We start from the raw sequence: 14,861 nt of genomic DNA on the forward strand, positions 1-14,861 counted from the left end.
GATAAACAATATTTTGCTTTCATAGTGGAGCCTTCAGCAGCTGGTGGTGACTGTGAGGGAGAACATTAGCAGGAGAGTTTGAGCAGGCAATCATGCCTGCTCTGGAGGTGCCTTTATCAGTAACATGTCTAATGGAGAGAGGGACAGAAAAAGCTATCTCATTCAGACGTGATACACAGGCCTAGTTCCATGTCAGTTTGTTTTATTTCTCCCAAGTGCACCCTCAATTTCCCTTCATGTTTGTACAGTCCAGATGGCAGGTGGAATGAAGGATCTCTGCTTCATGATCTTCAGACCATCTGTGCAGCTAAGTATTTCATTGTTATATTACAGTACTAACATCTATTGGTGGCTGGGGGAAGAGACTAGACTTATTTTTGGTTTTATGAATGGGATGCAGCCATTTCTGGTCAGATTGGACTGGAATGACAATTCTTTGCCTCCATCAGCACAGTGGAGTCATGTTCCACACTCTTAATCGCCGTTAGTTTTGCTAAGAGATAATAGGAACTGCAGATGCTGGAGAATCTGAAAGGGTCTAGGCCTGAAACGTCAGCCTTCCTGCTCCTCTGATTCTTCTTGGCCTGCTGTGTTCATTCAGCTCTACACCTTGTTATCTCTTATTAGTTTTGGTAAAATGGGAAAACACATGACAGCCATACATTGTTGGAGTTGATGCTGCTTGCTGAAAGAAAACCTGTTAGGCAAATGCACACTTCATTTTATTGCTTGGTCCATGTGATATTCGAGATAACAAGGTGTGGAGCTGAATGAACACTGCAGGCCAAGCAGCATCTTGGGAGCAGGAAAACTGATGTCCCTGGCCTAGACCCTTCATCAGAAGGGTCATTTCTGATGAAGGGTCTAGGCCTGAAACATCAACTTTCCTGCTCCTAAGATGCTGCTTGGCCTGCTGTGTTCATCCAGCTCCGCACTTTGCTATCTCGGATTCTCCAGCATCTGCAGTTCCTATTATCTCCATGTGATATTCAAACTTTTTTAGTGGACAGAATGACCCTAAAGATGGAGTTGAGATGCAGATAACCATTGAGTGGGAGAACACATTTACAGAAATGAGTGGCTTGTTTAAAATTCATTTGTGGAAAGTGGGTGTTGCTGGCTAGTCAGCATTTATTGCCCATCCCTAGTTGCATTATTCCATTTCCTTTGTGTAAGTACCAGAATGTTAGATTCTTGTAGGGAATCAAGTTGTCCCCACCCGTATTCATTGCAACAGAGGAAACTTCTGAACAACCCACTGATTGGAAGAGGTTATTAGCCTGAGGGACACATAACAAGTGAATGGTTTAGATGAGGCCCCTTTACACATTCGCAGTGCTTCATAAAGAGCAAGGCAGTTTCCCTGGTCTCTGAAAATCAATTTTGTCTTTCTCAATTAGTAGAACATTTCAGACAGCCTGGTCCAGTTCTCAAATATTAAGGGCAACTCTTTTGGCAGTGATTAGTCAGTAAGTAATATGTCCCCAGGAGGCAGTTAAGGGAGATAGGCAGGCCTTTTGAGATATTACAAGTTTATTTTGTAACTTGAGATTTGACTACGTTTTCAAAATTAGTCTCTCATCAGAAATCATTGGCTAAACTTTTCCTTTGTGTTGCTAGAGGCACCACAGAGGGACAGGGCCAACAGAAAAAAAAAGCTTGAGTATGGAGAGTATTGAAATTTCCAGCACTTTCACGCTACAAATAAATACAGTGGACTGAACAGTGAAATGTAATTTTGTTTGACTATCTAAAATTTGAAGGACATAACAGATTTACAGTTCCATTGCCAATGTGATATAAGATTGAAGGTCATTGGTTATAAAGCATTTTATTACCTCTACTTCGAATGATGTCCTATCGTGATACATATTTTGATACAACCACCCACTGCAGAACACTCCACTCATGCTTCATTGCTACATGCTGTGTATGTGCATGATTTCAGCAGGATCCACCATCTGAAAATAATTTTAATTATTTTTTCAATTGTGAAGTTGAGATATGAACTAACTAATTACTAATTGATTATTAACCCTAGACAGAATTAGGGCTTGGAAAACAAAAAAGGATAGATGAAGTAAGAAATTTGTGAAACAGTGATTATGTTAACAGGAATAAATGGGAACTCCTGAATGGAAATGTGAAATTGTAGATTTCATGTTCAAGAACCTCAAATAGCATCTTAAATTTTGGGGATTTCTGGTTGTGTCTACATGAGAAGATTTTGATGTAGTTTTTTAAAAATGTTACTATTGAGTGAAATGTCACATGTGTGGGAATAAATTCATGGGATAACAAAGTTGAGAGGTGTATATTAAAATTCAGAAGGAATATGAACTAATCAACAACAAAAATGATTCTGTTTGTTTAATTAGAATTATTCTGATTGATATAAATTGGAGTTGATCAGGAATGGCTCCCAAGTAGTGTGGTGGGATGCACAGCAGAGAGGAGAACACAAGTTCAGTTTTGGTCAGGTCTAACAAAGGCTGGAAGAAGACAGGCCTTCTTCTCAACTGGCAATGGTTTTGCAAACTGCAAACTTCAGAAGTGGAAAAACGCAGGTAATACATTGTCTGCTATCCAGCATTGTGCGGAGTACTTTTGTCGTTTTATTTTAGTCTAGGAAGTGCTGTGAAAGTTTACTATAAGTCTTGATTCATGACTTTTTCAGATGCATGTACTTTTGTGTACCCTCCTCCTGCCCTCACCTCACAAGCCCTACAACACTTCAGCACTGCTGCAACTTTGGCTCCTTGTTTATCCCTAATTAAACTTTATGTCTCCATTCCTCCTTAATTCTTTAGTCTCTCTGATGCTTGTCCTCCTTTTAAGATGCTGTTTTATACCTATCTTACTGGCAAAGCTTTTGCTGATCTGTACTAATAATTTGAGAATGAAGTGCTTCATATTAATAATGTATTAATTTATATTTTGTATTATTTATTAATATATTTAAATTATTATTAATTGATGCTATTAATATTGTATTAATTATATTAATATTGTGAGCAGTTACATAGGTGATTGACGTAATTGATTAAGTAATCGCCTGGGTAGATATGAAAGGACTGTTGTGTGGAAGAAGCTGCACAACAGCTGAACTTATTGGTTGTAAAAATTGCCAGCTCAGATTGACTATATTTAACAACTCAGACGAAAGGTCATAATTATGATTAATTGGAACAGAATACCATTATCGCACATGCGTCTTTTTGAGACCAGCTTTGAGCAGGAAACATGAGGAAACAACACTGATTTCTCCAGAATCATTTGTAGCACACTGTGGCTGACAGCTGCCTTGGGAGCCCCCAGAACACTTCTAACAAAGAAATTTAGGTTGTACTCTTCCAAGTGAAAATCTGAATTCAAAATACTATACAAATCAAATGTCTTCAAATCCACCAGATGTTTTATAGCTCCCTACAGCCAATGAGGTACACTTTATGCATGGGTACTAATGTAATACAGCCAATTTGCACACAGTAAGCCTCCACAAATAGCAATATAATTAAGACCAGATTTTTAAAAAAAATTGATGTTGTTTGGGGGATAAATATTGGCATTATAGTTCTCCTCATCTTCTTGAAAAATGCCATTATAAGATTGTATTTATCTACTCACGTCAATTGATGTGAACTCAGTTTTAAACCATATCAGGAAGTCAGCACTTCCAACAGCACAATAATTTTAAATCTATGTGTTTACGTCCTCGAAGAGCAGCTGAAATCCAGCATATTATAACACAAAAGGCAAGGGTGCTACGAATTGAGCCACAGCTCCCGCAAGTTGCACAGGTTTCTGGCAATGAAAGAATTACAACATGAATTTGCTAACCTGCTCTATCACTCCTTCCTTCTCAAATATAATCCTTGAAACTTTTGACCAGGCTGTTGACCATTTATCCTTATATTGCTTACTGCGGCTAGTGTTCAATCACGTTTCATAACACTCTTGTGAAATGTCATGGGATATTTTATTACTTTAAAAGTGCTATATGAATATAAACAGCTATTATTAGAATATTAGTGTGTTGAGTGTTAACTGTGTCCTGAAATCAAAAAGCATGAAGACTCTACAAAGTTCTATTATTCCAAGTTATCATATAAAAAAGGAGAGGGCATTTCTATAAATACAACTCTCAGAAAATTTATTGCAGAGTTAATAAACACAATGCCATAATTTCCTTGGTTTTCTTAAGCCATGCATGGAATAAGTTCTGTGCCAAGCGAACACAAATAATTGAAGATGCTGCTTTAGGGTCATGCTTGAAACTCATTGACATCATTATACTTTTCAGACAGCACCAAACAAAACAACAAACGGCACAGTAATTCTCACTGAATCACATTGCAAAGTGACTGTTTGCTTATGATCCCTGTGTATCGAAAAAAATAGCTGTGTATAAATGTATCAGGAGAAAGGCTCAGGTAAGTGAACAAGGACAGATGCAAAAATGTAAGTGCGTGCAAGTGAATGAAGTAAGGACACTAGAAAAGAGGCTAGACTTCTGCTAAGAATGACTGATGGCTTTAAAACAAACAGTTGTAAGAGATGCACCAATATGTCCTCCTCTTGGAAATTTACAGTTCTAGTCTTCCACATCGTAGTCAAACTGTTGGCATTCTGAGTGGAGGCGAATACCGAAGGTGTGAAGAGTTGCTCCTCACAACAGGATGAAAGGGCACCAAAAAAAAGGTTGAGTTATCTCCAAACCATGCCCGTGTGTCTTGTCAGAACCAAAAGGAAGATACATTGGCAGAGGCTGAAATTAATTCAATGGTGCATTACTTCAAAGAAGAAGGTTTTGCACAGAGACTTATTGAGAAGAAACTAACATACCTTGAAATAAAAATATTCTTCCTAAAAACAAGATTTGCAAGATGCTACAGAGGTTGAATAATCTCTTGACAGCATACAATTTCATTACAATTCGAACTTTTAATTTCTGAAGTACTATTAATGTTACACTGAAGATTATGAAGCATAACCTCTGGGCACTGCGCACATTTTACAATATATACTTAGAAATATTACGTTACTAACAACATATTCCTGGACATTTTCAATTCTACCATTCAGCTTCACAATCGCATGGAAAGAATTATGAGTTCTTTTTGTTTTGCTGTTTTAGTGATAATTGTGATTTTGTCAAATCCAGCTTACATGCATCAACTTTAGTACCTTCATAGAAGATTGTCTAAATATCTCATTTTTTCAGGAGCTTCATTATTTTAATTTTATGGATATTAAAATTAGTACCACAATTCAGGACTTAGTACATTTTACATTGCCTGTTATATATCAGATATATGTTAATTTAAAATGATCTATTTTGAAATTAATGTTTTTTATACAATTTACAAGGAGTTCGCAGCTAGTCACAATGTCTCTCTGATTATTAAAAAATTAATAATCTTTCACTTCTCAGATAGTTGTGCCAATGTTTAGTTTATTGGGCATTAGGTTAAAAAGCAACAAGAGCTTCTGGCAGTTGCCCTGTAATTATTTAACTGTTTTTGTTCTTCAGAAAGAAAGAGGAAACCTCATTCTTGCTACCAGTAATACAAACAAGTATTAAATAAGTAGAATGACAAATAAAGATTTGAACTCACAATACACAGTACACTGAGATCAGGAATAGAGTATAATCTACACTTAAATAGAGTGCCATTGCTGGTAATATTATTAATTTACATATAAGAGCACACAAAAGCTTCAGTACCACAATTTGCACCAAGCTTGTCTTGCTACCTTTAGAATAAGGGAATATTGTGGAAGACCAAATACTACTTCATCTGATGTTGGTTGCATTTGTGTGCTGTAAACAGAGTTTGGGGTTTTCTGTGTTGCTAATAGTTCTTTATGTGTGATGCCCAATGTTTATCCCATCTACATCTAGCTACTCAATGCCATAATTTAGCATATTGGTGTTTGCAGAGGGAAAGGGACAGAACTGGTATCAAGTTCTTAAAGTGAAAAGGACACAATGCAGCTTTTACTTGTTATGCAGCAATACAGCATACCGTATTAAATAGTTCCTCTCTTTACAACTCTGTTTCCTGGCTGAGTTAAATAACTCTATCTACAGGCACAGGTTTCCACTGACATGTTGGGATACACCTTTAAAACCACATTTTTGCTCTCGTCAAAGAAGAGAACACTTAAGGCATTCATTTTGTCAGGTACACAGCATGGCTCTGGAATTCCTGGGATAATCCCAACAGCCTTGACAATGCTCTGGATTGTTGCATGATTAGAAGGACGAACAACCTGTGATAAAAGATAAAATAAAATCATTAGTTCTGTGAATGCTATTTCCACAGTTTGTTGACTTATGTCTTGTGTCTGTACATTTCAAAATCATAATCCCCTTATGCTGGAATATCACATTACGTTGCATTGTGTATATCTAACAATTACTGCTAGACTACTATACTATAACAATTCAGTGATATAAATGCCAAGTTAAATTGTAATTAGTTCAATGGTTGGTCACAGCAATTTTTCTGAGTAACATATATTGTTTCAGAGCTGCCTGAGCTTCTTTTTAAAACACACTGAGAATAATTGTACTAACAAAAATACAATATCAAAATGATGATAATATTGAAGTTTAAAATGTTAAAGTTTTTTTTACAGAATAGCATAAAACAACATTGCTAAAATATGGAGTAAATATCTTATTAGCAAATTGTACCCATGAAAATCTATAATTTTTGCTTCATGCATTCGTTAAGCTGCACACAAAAAAAACAAAAGAAATAAGAATCAAGCTGAGGAGAACGTTACTGTCTTCTGTTAGTCCATAGCTCAGAAAGGCCACTGAGAAACTGAAACAAAATCCAACATTAGAAATTGAAGAACATTGGGCAACAATAGGACAGTGAAATTAAATCATCCTCCCTTTTTGTGAACACCCACTTACAGAAATGGAATACTCCTGTTACATTTAAACGTATTTGTAAATATATAATCAATACAGCGAAAAGCCAGATACGAATTGGTTTACAGCAAATTAAGTGTTTTGGAAGAGGGTAGAAAGTGTAGCTGTGAATGGATTTGATGAGGTGGGTAATAAAATATGCACAAAAATGCATCTGTATACAAACAGAGAGAATGCATTTGTCTCAAAATGTCTATCAAACCTTGCCTTTTTTAAGTAACAGCTAAAAAAAAACGAATATGCCTTCATGACTAAAAGGCATTCGGTTACAGAGAGAGACCATCAAGACATGTTTGCATATTTGTGTGAGTCTTATTTGAAATAAATTGATTGATATATAGGAATAACTACCCTATTCTTCTGTTGTAGCTTTGTGTTTTTTGTGCATCTGTTCTCACTCTCACGAAACAATGTAGACAGCCATGTCCAATCAAAGCAATGGGTGGGCTCAATATTTAATTCACAGCTTTACAAAATAAAAGGTTTTTCCTCCAGAAAGAGAGCCCACATAATTCCACATCTATCATTAAGTATATAGCTGAAATGCCTTATGTCCGTTACTTTTCAGCATATCAGTGGCAGAAATAATTTTGTCTTTGTCCCATTATTTTTCTAGATTACTGGTCTTGGCTTGCAATGGAAACACACTTGATAATGTGACTAATGCCTTTACAATTGTAAGTGTTTTTCTTCTCTTAAACTCATTTCTGGGATGTAGGCATCACTTTTATGGCTGCCACTTACTGCCCTTCCCTAGCTGTCATGAGAGTACGGAGGGCACCTTCCTGACTGGTTGCATTTTCATTTACAGCAGTTTACTGTCACTACTAAAATGTTCATTTCACAGAGCCAGAGATATATAGCTGATTGACACTTTGGCCAAACTGGGTAAGGATGGCAGGTTTCCTTTGCTAAAGTACACCGTATTGGTATACAGAGTTCCTCTATTATTGGACTGTTGAGAGTTGTGCAATGTAAAATCCTCTGAATGCACAATTTTCCTTAGTACCTTCAAAAGCTGGAGGGTTTCTTATGAATGAAATGTCTGCAAAGTTCAATTGAGAACTCAAGTTTCTCATGAAATTTCACAATGTCAGAGGTTTTGTTGTGCCAAAGCAGAGTTTTCACCACAATATGTCTTCAGTTCCACAATTTCCAATGATGCTTTTATTTGCCCCATGATAATTTAATTTTACAGACTGGTCAGTTTAAATAATTTAACTAGTTCAGGGCCAATACATGGTGAAGTTGTATTTCCTATTCTAAACAAATTGTCACTGATTAAAGCTGACGATACTTGCATACTCAAGATCTTGCAAAATTAACTAATCTTTGTATTTTTCACAGGGGATTTGATGATCTATCCTGCAAAATTGCTAAATAATCCTCGTTAATCTCACAAGTGTAGCTTTAATACTGTAACTCAGGCTCAAATGTATTTAATTATGGTTGAAACCCTGAACCATCATCCACACAATACAATTATTTTCTAATTGCATTTACTTAATTAATTACAACTCCTGTTGCTCACCATAATCCTAAATGCCGGTGCATACTATTCTCCTTATACATTCACGACTGTGCAGCCAAATTCCATTCTAACTCCATTTACAAGTTTGCTGATGACACCACCATTGTAGTTTGGATCACAAACAATGATGAGACAGAACACATGAAAGAGATTGAGTGCTCCGTGGCATGGTGTAAAGACAACAATCTCTCGATCAATGTCAGCAAAATGAAGGAACTGGTCATTGAATTCAGAAAGTGGAATGCAGGGCCCGCCCCATCTGTATCAATGGTGCTGAGGTAGAGATGGTCGAGAGTGTAAAGTTTCTGGGACTGATGATCACCAACAATCTGCCCTGTTCCGCATGTGTCAATGCGATGGTCAAGAAAGCACAACAGTATCTCTACTTCCTCAAGAGGCTAAAGAAATTCAGCATGTGCACAAGGACTGTTACCAATTTTAATAGATGGACTATAGAAAGCGTCCTATCCGGATACATTACAATGTGGTTTGGCAACTGCTGTTCCCAATACTGCAAGAAGCCACCCAGTCCATCACGCAAACCAGCCTTCAATCCACTGACTACATTTACACTTGCTGCTGCTTCGGGAAAGCAACCAACATAATCAGTGACTCCCCTCACACCCTGGTATACTCTCTTCCAACCACTTCCATCAGGCAGAAGATAAAGAAGTTCGAATACACACACAAATAAATTCAGGAACAGCTTCTTCCTTGCTGTTATCAGACTTTTGAATGGACCTCTCAAATGTCAATTTTTAACTCTCTCTCTCTCTGTGCATCTTTTCTGTGCCTGTAGCACTGTGGTCCGTTCTGCTACGCTAATGCAATTTGTATGGCGTGATCTGCCTGTATAGCACAGTAAACAACACTTTTCACTGTATCAGGGTACATGTGACATCAATAAATCAATCAATCATGAATATCTGACACTCAAACCTCCCCCATCCAAGAAAAATTCTTCCTGAAGACCTGTGAATGTCTGAAATCTTAATGAACATGGATTTTTTTTTGGAAATTAACGTGAGCATTAGCATGGGGCAAACAAATCTTATCAGTCATAAATAGCTGGAACAGCAATGAAAAGTCGAAGTGTGGTTCTACCAACAGGGGTGGAGGGGGAGAACAACGTTGACTGGTCAGTGGGCCGTTTGGATGAGTCATAAAGGACTCAAAACGTGAACTTTGTTTCTCTCTCCTCAGAGAGATAGTGAGAACTGCCGATGCTGGAGTCAGACATAACAAGGTGTGGAGCCGGAGGAACACAGCAGGCCAGGCAGCATCAGAAGAGCAGGGAAGCTGACGTTTCAGGTAAGGACCATTTCTGAAGAAGCCTGGCCTGCTGCGTTCCTCCAGCTCCGCAACTTGTTATCTCTCTCTCCACAATTGCTGCCTGACTTGAATTTCCTGAGCACTTTCTGTCTGTCTCAAGCAAACTGTACAAGGCTTTTTGAGACAAAAATAGTTGGGGCTATTAACAAGCTACTGGATGAGGGCCCCAACGCTGCAAGTGTGATGGGAATAAGCAATAAATAACGGGCAAGGCTGCTTATAATGTTTCTCGCCCTGTGTTTGTCTTTGTATTCTATGTTAACGTACACGGTGGTATCTATATTTGATGTTACCACCCAATTACCCTCAAGATGCCAGAGCACAATGCTGACAGCCAATGCCTGTTTCTGGTGCTGCCTGACAATTTCTTGTAAGCGCCTTCCAATCATTCAGGGAGCCCGTGAGTGCTGAGCTTTATTGTAAAAGCCTTTCATAACGAGCGCGCTCTCGCTCTCTAACTGCTCCCCAGTCAGTAAATAATTCATCGAGCTGTCAGATCTCAGCACTGGAGCAGGAATGGTCACTACCATCAACCATTACGTTCTCTCTTTTAATTGGTAGCGTAGAAACAGAATTAACACCTTCTCGGGTGGTTGGTGTGTTGTTTAATTTCTTGCCCGTAAGATTACTCTACAAAAGGCATTGGCCGTCCCACACAGACACTAAACTGTCCAGAAAACAAACAAACAAACGGAAAAAACACAGTGCAAACTGCTCTCGTACAAACAACAATCGCTAAAATGGTGTCCTGTGCCTTAACCTGCTTCAAATTGGAGCAGCTAATTGACCAAAGCGGGCCTTTAGCTCTTCCGCACCACAGTCATTAGTTTCCACTTTGTTTCAGTGGGGAGGTGGGAATATCAACAGTTCTGGGGCCGCAGGCTCGAATCCAATCGTGGGAGATGGTGAAGTTGAAACTCAATAAAAATGAGCCTCTCACCTGGAAGTGGAGGTGACATAACTGTAATGTTACTTAATCAGTAACTCAGGCTAAATTCTGGGGACAGGGGTTCAAAACCCACTATGACAGATGGCTAAAATTCAGTAATATGCAAGTCTTTTCAAGCTGCTATTGTGGGGCTGTGATAATGTCCCTCCCTCCACGCCAGAAGGCCTGGGCTCCAACCCCACCTGCTCTAAAGGTATATCATAACATCCGTGAACAAACCGATTTTAAAATTAAAGCTTCTAAACGTGAATTGTAAGAAGAAATGCTTGTGTGTGTTTTCAAGTGGGGTTATTTGCGATGCAGCGGTAGCGTCCCCACCTCTGACCTATGTTCAAGCTCGCCCGATTCAAGAGGTGTGTGTAATGTGCGAACAGGCTAATACTTCTTTGCGTTTTCAACAACTTGAACGTGTTGCTAGATCAACACAGATTTTATAGTTTGAGCTTCAAAGATACCAGGAGGCCAATCAAACAGTCTGGCGTCTATGTTCCCCTTAGCCTGTATTTAGAATTCACAAATCTTTTGCCTCCCCCCAGTCTCCTAAAGGAATGTCATTTTCTTAACATTTCAGTTTAACTACAGGTTAGCGTTGAAATAAGGGATGATCTCCGCCTGCTCTCCTGTGTTATTTGGCGGCGTGGGACTTTAGGTGGACTGGACAATTGAGAAAAAAGGTGGGCTTTCAGCTTTTGTTTCTGGTGGAGACTGGAAGCAGGCTGCTGAGAGGGGTGGGGTATGAATCTCTCACCCTGGACTGTCTTGTGGTCTTACCTTGGGCATTGGGAATTCACACGTACCCGCACAGTAATAGGCGTCAAAGGATTTGGGAGATATAACCCACTCGCTCCAGCCAATGTCAGCGAAGTCTACTTTAAGGTACCTCCTGGAGCAGGTCCTGGGCTCATTCCACTGCCTCCTCCTGGCCTTCCTCATGGTTTTCTCATCGAAGCTGAGGACCTGGGAGCGGAGGACCTGGTGTTTGCCAGCCTCCTGCTCCTTCCGCCTCCTCTCCTTGCGGGCCATCTTGGGTTTGAGGGAACGGTATGCATTACCCCAGAGGTCGTGCTTGTGGAATTGGCTGTACTCCACCTCAGGCAGCTCGTTGTTCTGCAGGGAAGGCGAGGAAAAGTAGGTTTCCCTCCTGACCCGGGAGTCCCTGGAGGTGTTGGGAGAGGGGCTGGCTTCTTCCTCACTGGAGGGGAACGGCCCGTACCTCTGCAGGGTCAGGCCCACGCTATTAGGCTCAGAAATGGCCAAGTCATTGGCGTAGATTAAAATGTAGGGCAGATGACTGGCCTGGCTGGGATGCTGCACCTTCTCCTCAAAATCGAGCTGGGCGCTGAGCAAGAGTCTGTCCTCTCTCCGGGCTGCCTTCACAATCTGGGAGATGTCATTTAGGCACCAAGCACCCCTCTTCTGAGGCGTCACGGTCAGATTGCCGAGCAATTTCTCCCAAGGAGAAGAAGACGAGGAACTGGTGAAGGTCAGCTCCACCGGCTGGCTCTTGTGCAGGAAAAGACACGGCCCGTTCTTGGAATTTTTGCAGGAAAGGTGCCTGTTCCTCCAGCGCTTCTGGGCGAAGAAATGGAAAGTAGCGGCCAGGATCAGTTCGGACTCTTGTATGGAAGTCAGGTTGAAATAATACAGGACCTGGTGATCAATAATTTCTGGGACAAAAGAAAACAAGAGCATTCTGTTAGCATAGACGGAAGAACTGAGGACGCTGGAAGTCAGAAACAATGAACAGAAATTACTGGCAAAGCTCAGCAGGTCTGGCAGCGTCTCTGGCGAGAAATCAGAGTTTACGTTTCGGGTCGAGTGACCCAGAACGTTAACTCGGATTTCTCTCTGTAGACCCTGCCAGACCTGCTGAGCTTTCCCCCAGCAATTTCTGATTCTGTTAACATGCAGATATCAGAGTTTAGGTCTCTCTGTAGACCATGCGATTTCCAATGCCCTGAGCTTTACAAATCACTTCCAATCTCTTTCGAGACAGAATAACACTTCTGACCACATTCGGGTGAGGAACTCATTTTTTAAAAATTGGGGCACACAGAAAACATACTAAAATGTGCGTTAACAGCAATTTTACAGCGAATTCTTCCGACAGTCCGCTACAGTGTCGAACTTTGACCAATTTGTTGCAAATGGACGCACGGACGGAAGCCTCTCTCCGAGATGGTTTACTTTAAAGGTATTGTTGAAACGCAAGCGTGTTGTTGGATATCGTTTTTTGCATAGTGTTGTAACGGCAATTCACGCTATAGTTTCTCCGTAAGCAACTTTTCCCGTTCTGCAGATGATTCCCACTTTCTCTGTATCTCACATTCACCTTGTTTCGGCCACATTACTTCTGCCATACAACATTCTGGAGTTCAAGAGAGTACTTTTAGGGGCAGACCCATTAAAATGCTGATGCCTGGTAAGATGAGCTGGAGTAGTTACAGGGTGTGTGTGTGCGCGTGTTGGGGGGTGGGTGGTGGTTCTGGTGGTGACAGATTACAACATTTACCAACTCGGTGACTGCAGAACTTGCAAGTGAGCAGTGTCGACAAGCCACGGGCTCCTGTCGCCACGGGGAAACTCACTGTAGCCCAGAAAACCGCGTCAAAATCTCCCCGGCCTTATTCCCAGACAGTGCACAAAGTTCCAGCCAAGTCCCCCTGCACCACACGGTTACTGAACATCTTTCCAGACATTAAGGGGAGAGGCGGAAGCAAATTTTAGGGTTCAATCTTTGTCTTGGATATTTATTGACACTTGACAAATCCCTTCGAACCTCCCCCCCCCCCCCCCCCCCCAAGTGGGTCACAAGGAAACAACACGTTCGTTATTAGCAGGTCCTGGTTTGAGACAGGTTTCGGAAAAAAATGTTAAGCTTCTTTGGAAAATGGCAGAGGGAGTGGAGGAACCTGAGGGAGACCGGGTTAAGTGTGTAGGTGGCGCTGTGTCTGACCCTGTTCACTGTGATTAGGGACCCCGTCCCGTGTGTGTGTGTGTGTGTTGTGGGACTATGCATTCACATTTAAAGTTCCCCAGTCCGGCCAGGTACACTCATTCATTACACATCTATATCAAACAGCCTGTGTGTCACTTCATATTTCCACTGTGCTAATCGGTTCGACATGTTCTTAACTCCTGTGATTATTGTTACACTAGGGGTATATACAAGAACTTCTCTAACTCCCCCCTGGCTTCCCGACTGACCATCTCTCGAGGAAACGTATCCCCACCTTAACCGAGAGCCACCCCCCATCCCCTGGTACCCACACACTGCTTCTCCTTACCCTCTCTCGCCTTGAAGCTGCGCACCGTGTTGCCGTCCCTTGGCCGATTCCCTTCTCGCTGGTATTTCTCATACAGTTTCAGCATGTGCACTCCCACCGTGTCCTGAGCAGCTCGCCCCAGCGCCGAGATGTGACTGGGCCGTGCGGGCTGCGGGTGGGTGGCATCTCTCGCTGCCCTCTCGCTCTGGCCCTGGAGTCCAGCAAACGCCAGAGAGGTTAGCACCTGAAGCCAGAAGCGGTACTCTGCCCAGCGACATACCATGTTGCTGATCTCTGTTTGCAGTGACTGACTTTCTTAATCTCCCCTACTTCCCCCTCTCCCTCCCCTTTCCCCCTCTAAGCTTGAGAAGCGGATCTAGTGATACCAGCAAATATGGGGTACAGCGTTCCCCTCACACTGGGTATTCAGGAGCCAAAAACTGCAATCCTCTTGAACTGAGTGCTAGTTTAGGGAGTGCTAGCCAGAGCCCCCTTCCTTTTACTGCTCTCACTCTCTCTCTCTCTCTCTCTCTCTCTCTTGCTCTGTCGCCTCCAGCTAAGTTCTCCGCTCCCCCTCACTCTGAATCTCCTGCTGTCCTCCGTCTTGTACTCGGCACAATAATAAAAAAAACAAAATGTGAAACTTCTTTCCACCCCAGCACCCTGAGAGAGAAAAAAAAACTTTTCATTTTAGGCTAGGGTACCGGTGACGAAATGTATCCACAAGCCAATCGGAGGTCAGACCCTCCCCGAGCCAGCCAATGGGTAGGTAGGGGATGGAGAAGGGGGAAAATTAGTGAGGATGTCCCCTTTAAGGGCCGGTCTCTTCCTCCA

At 41.3% G+C, this 14,861-nt stretch overlaps 1 protein-coding gene across 2 annotated transcripts; it reads right to left on the reverse strand.

The window, feature by feature from the left end:
* Positions 1 to 4,054: 4,054 nt before the first annotated feature.
* gdf10a (growth differentiation factor 10a) lies at positions 4,055 to 14,750 on the reverse strand. Of its 2 annotated transcripts, none has more exons than XM_048563760.2 (3): positions 13,094 to 13,202; positions 11,533 to 12,428; positions 4,055 to 6,276 (listed from the first exon to the last, which is right to left on the reverse strand). In XM_048563760.2, the coding sequence occupies exons 1-3, from the start codon at positions 13,119 to 13,121 to the stop codon at positions 6,085 to 6,087; spliced, it is 1,116 nt and encodes a 371-aa protein (XP_048419717.1). In that variant the 5' UTR covers positions 13,122 to 13,202; the 3' UTR covers positions 4,055 to 6,084. The 2 variants fall into 2 exon arrangements, with proteins under 2 accessions (XP_048419717.1, XP_048419714.1); XM_048563757.2 differs by lacking the exon at positions 13,094 to 13,202 and adding an exon at positions 14,049 to 14,750 and having other exon boundaries at positions 4,056 to 6,276.
* Positions 14,751 to 14,861: the final 111 nt, after the last annotated feature.

The sequence above is a fragment of the Stegostoma tigrinum genome, chromosome 37, assembly GCF_030684315.1.
Source record: "Stegostoma tigrinum isolate sSteTig4 chromosome 37, sSteTig4.hap1, whole genome shotgun sequence".
NCBI lineage: Eukaryota > Metazoa > Chordata > Chondrichthyes > Orectolobiformes > Stegostomatidae > Stegostoma > Stegostoma tigrinum.

What these genes read in the sequence shown, in the direction of transcription:
- gdf10a (XM_048563757.2), bottom strand. Translation starts at nt 14,310, where the DNA reads ATGGTATGTCGCTGGGCAGAGTACCGCTTCTGGCTTCAGGTGCTAACC. An exon ending in CAGCTTCAAGGCGAGAGAGG is followed by an intron (nt 12,429 to 14,048) that starts GTAAGGAGAAGC and finishes CTTTTGTCCCAG; the next exon opens with AAATTATTGATCACCAGGTC. An exon ending in GTGAATTCCCAATGCCCAAG is followed by an intron (nt 6,277 to 11,532) that starts GTAAGACCACAA and finishes CTTTTATCACAG; the next exon opens with GTTGTTCGTCCTTCTAATCA.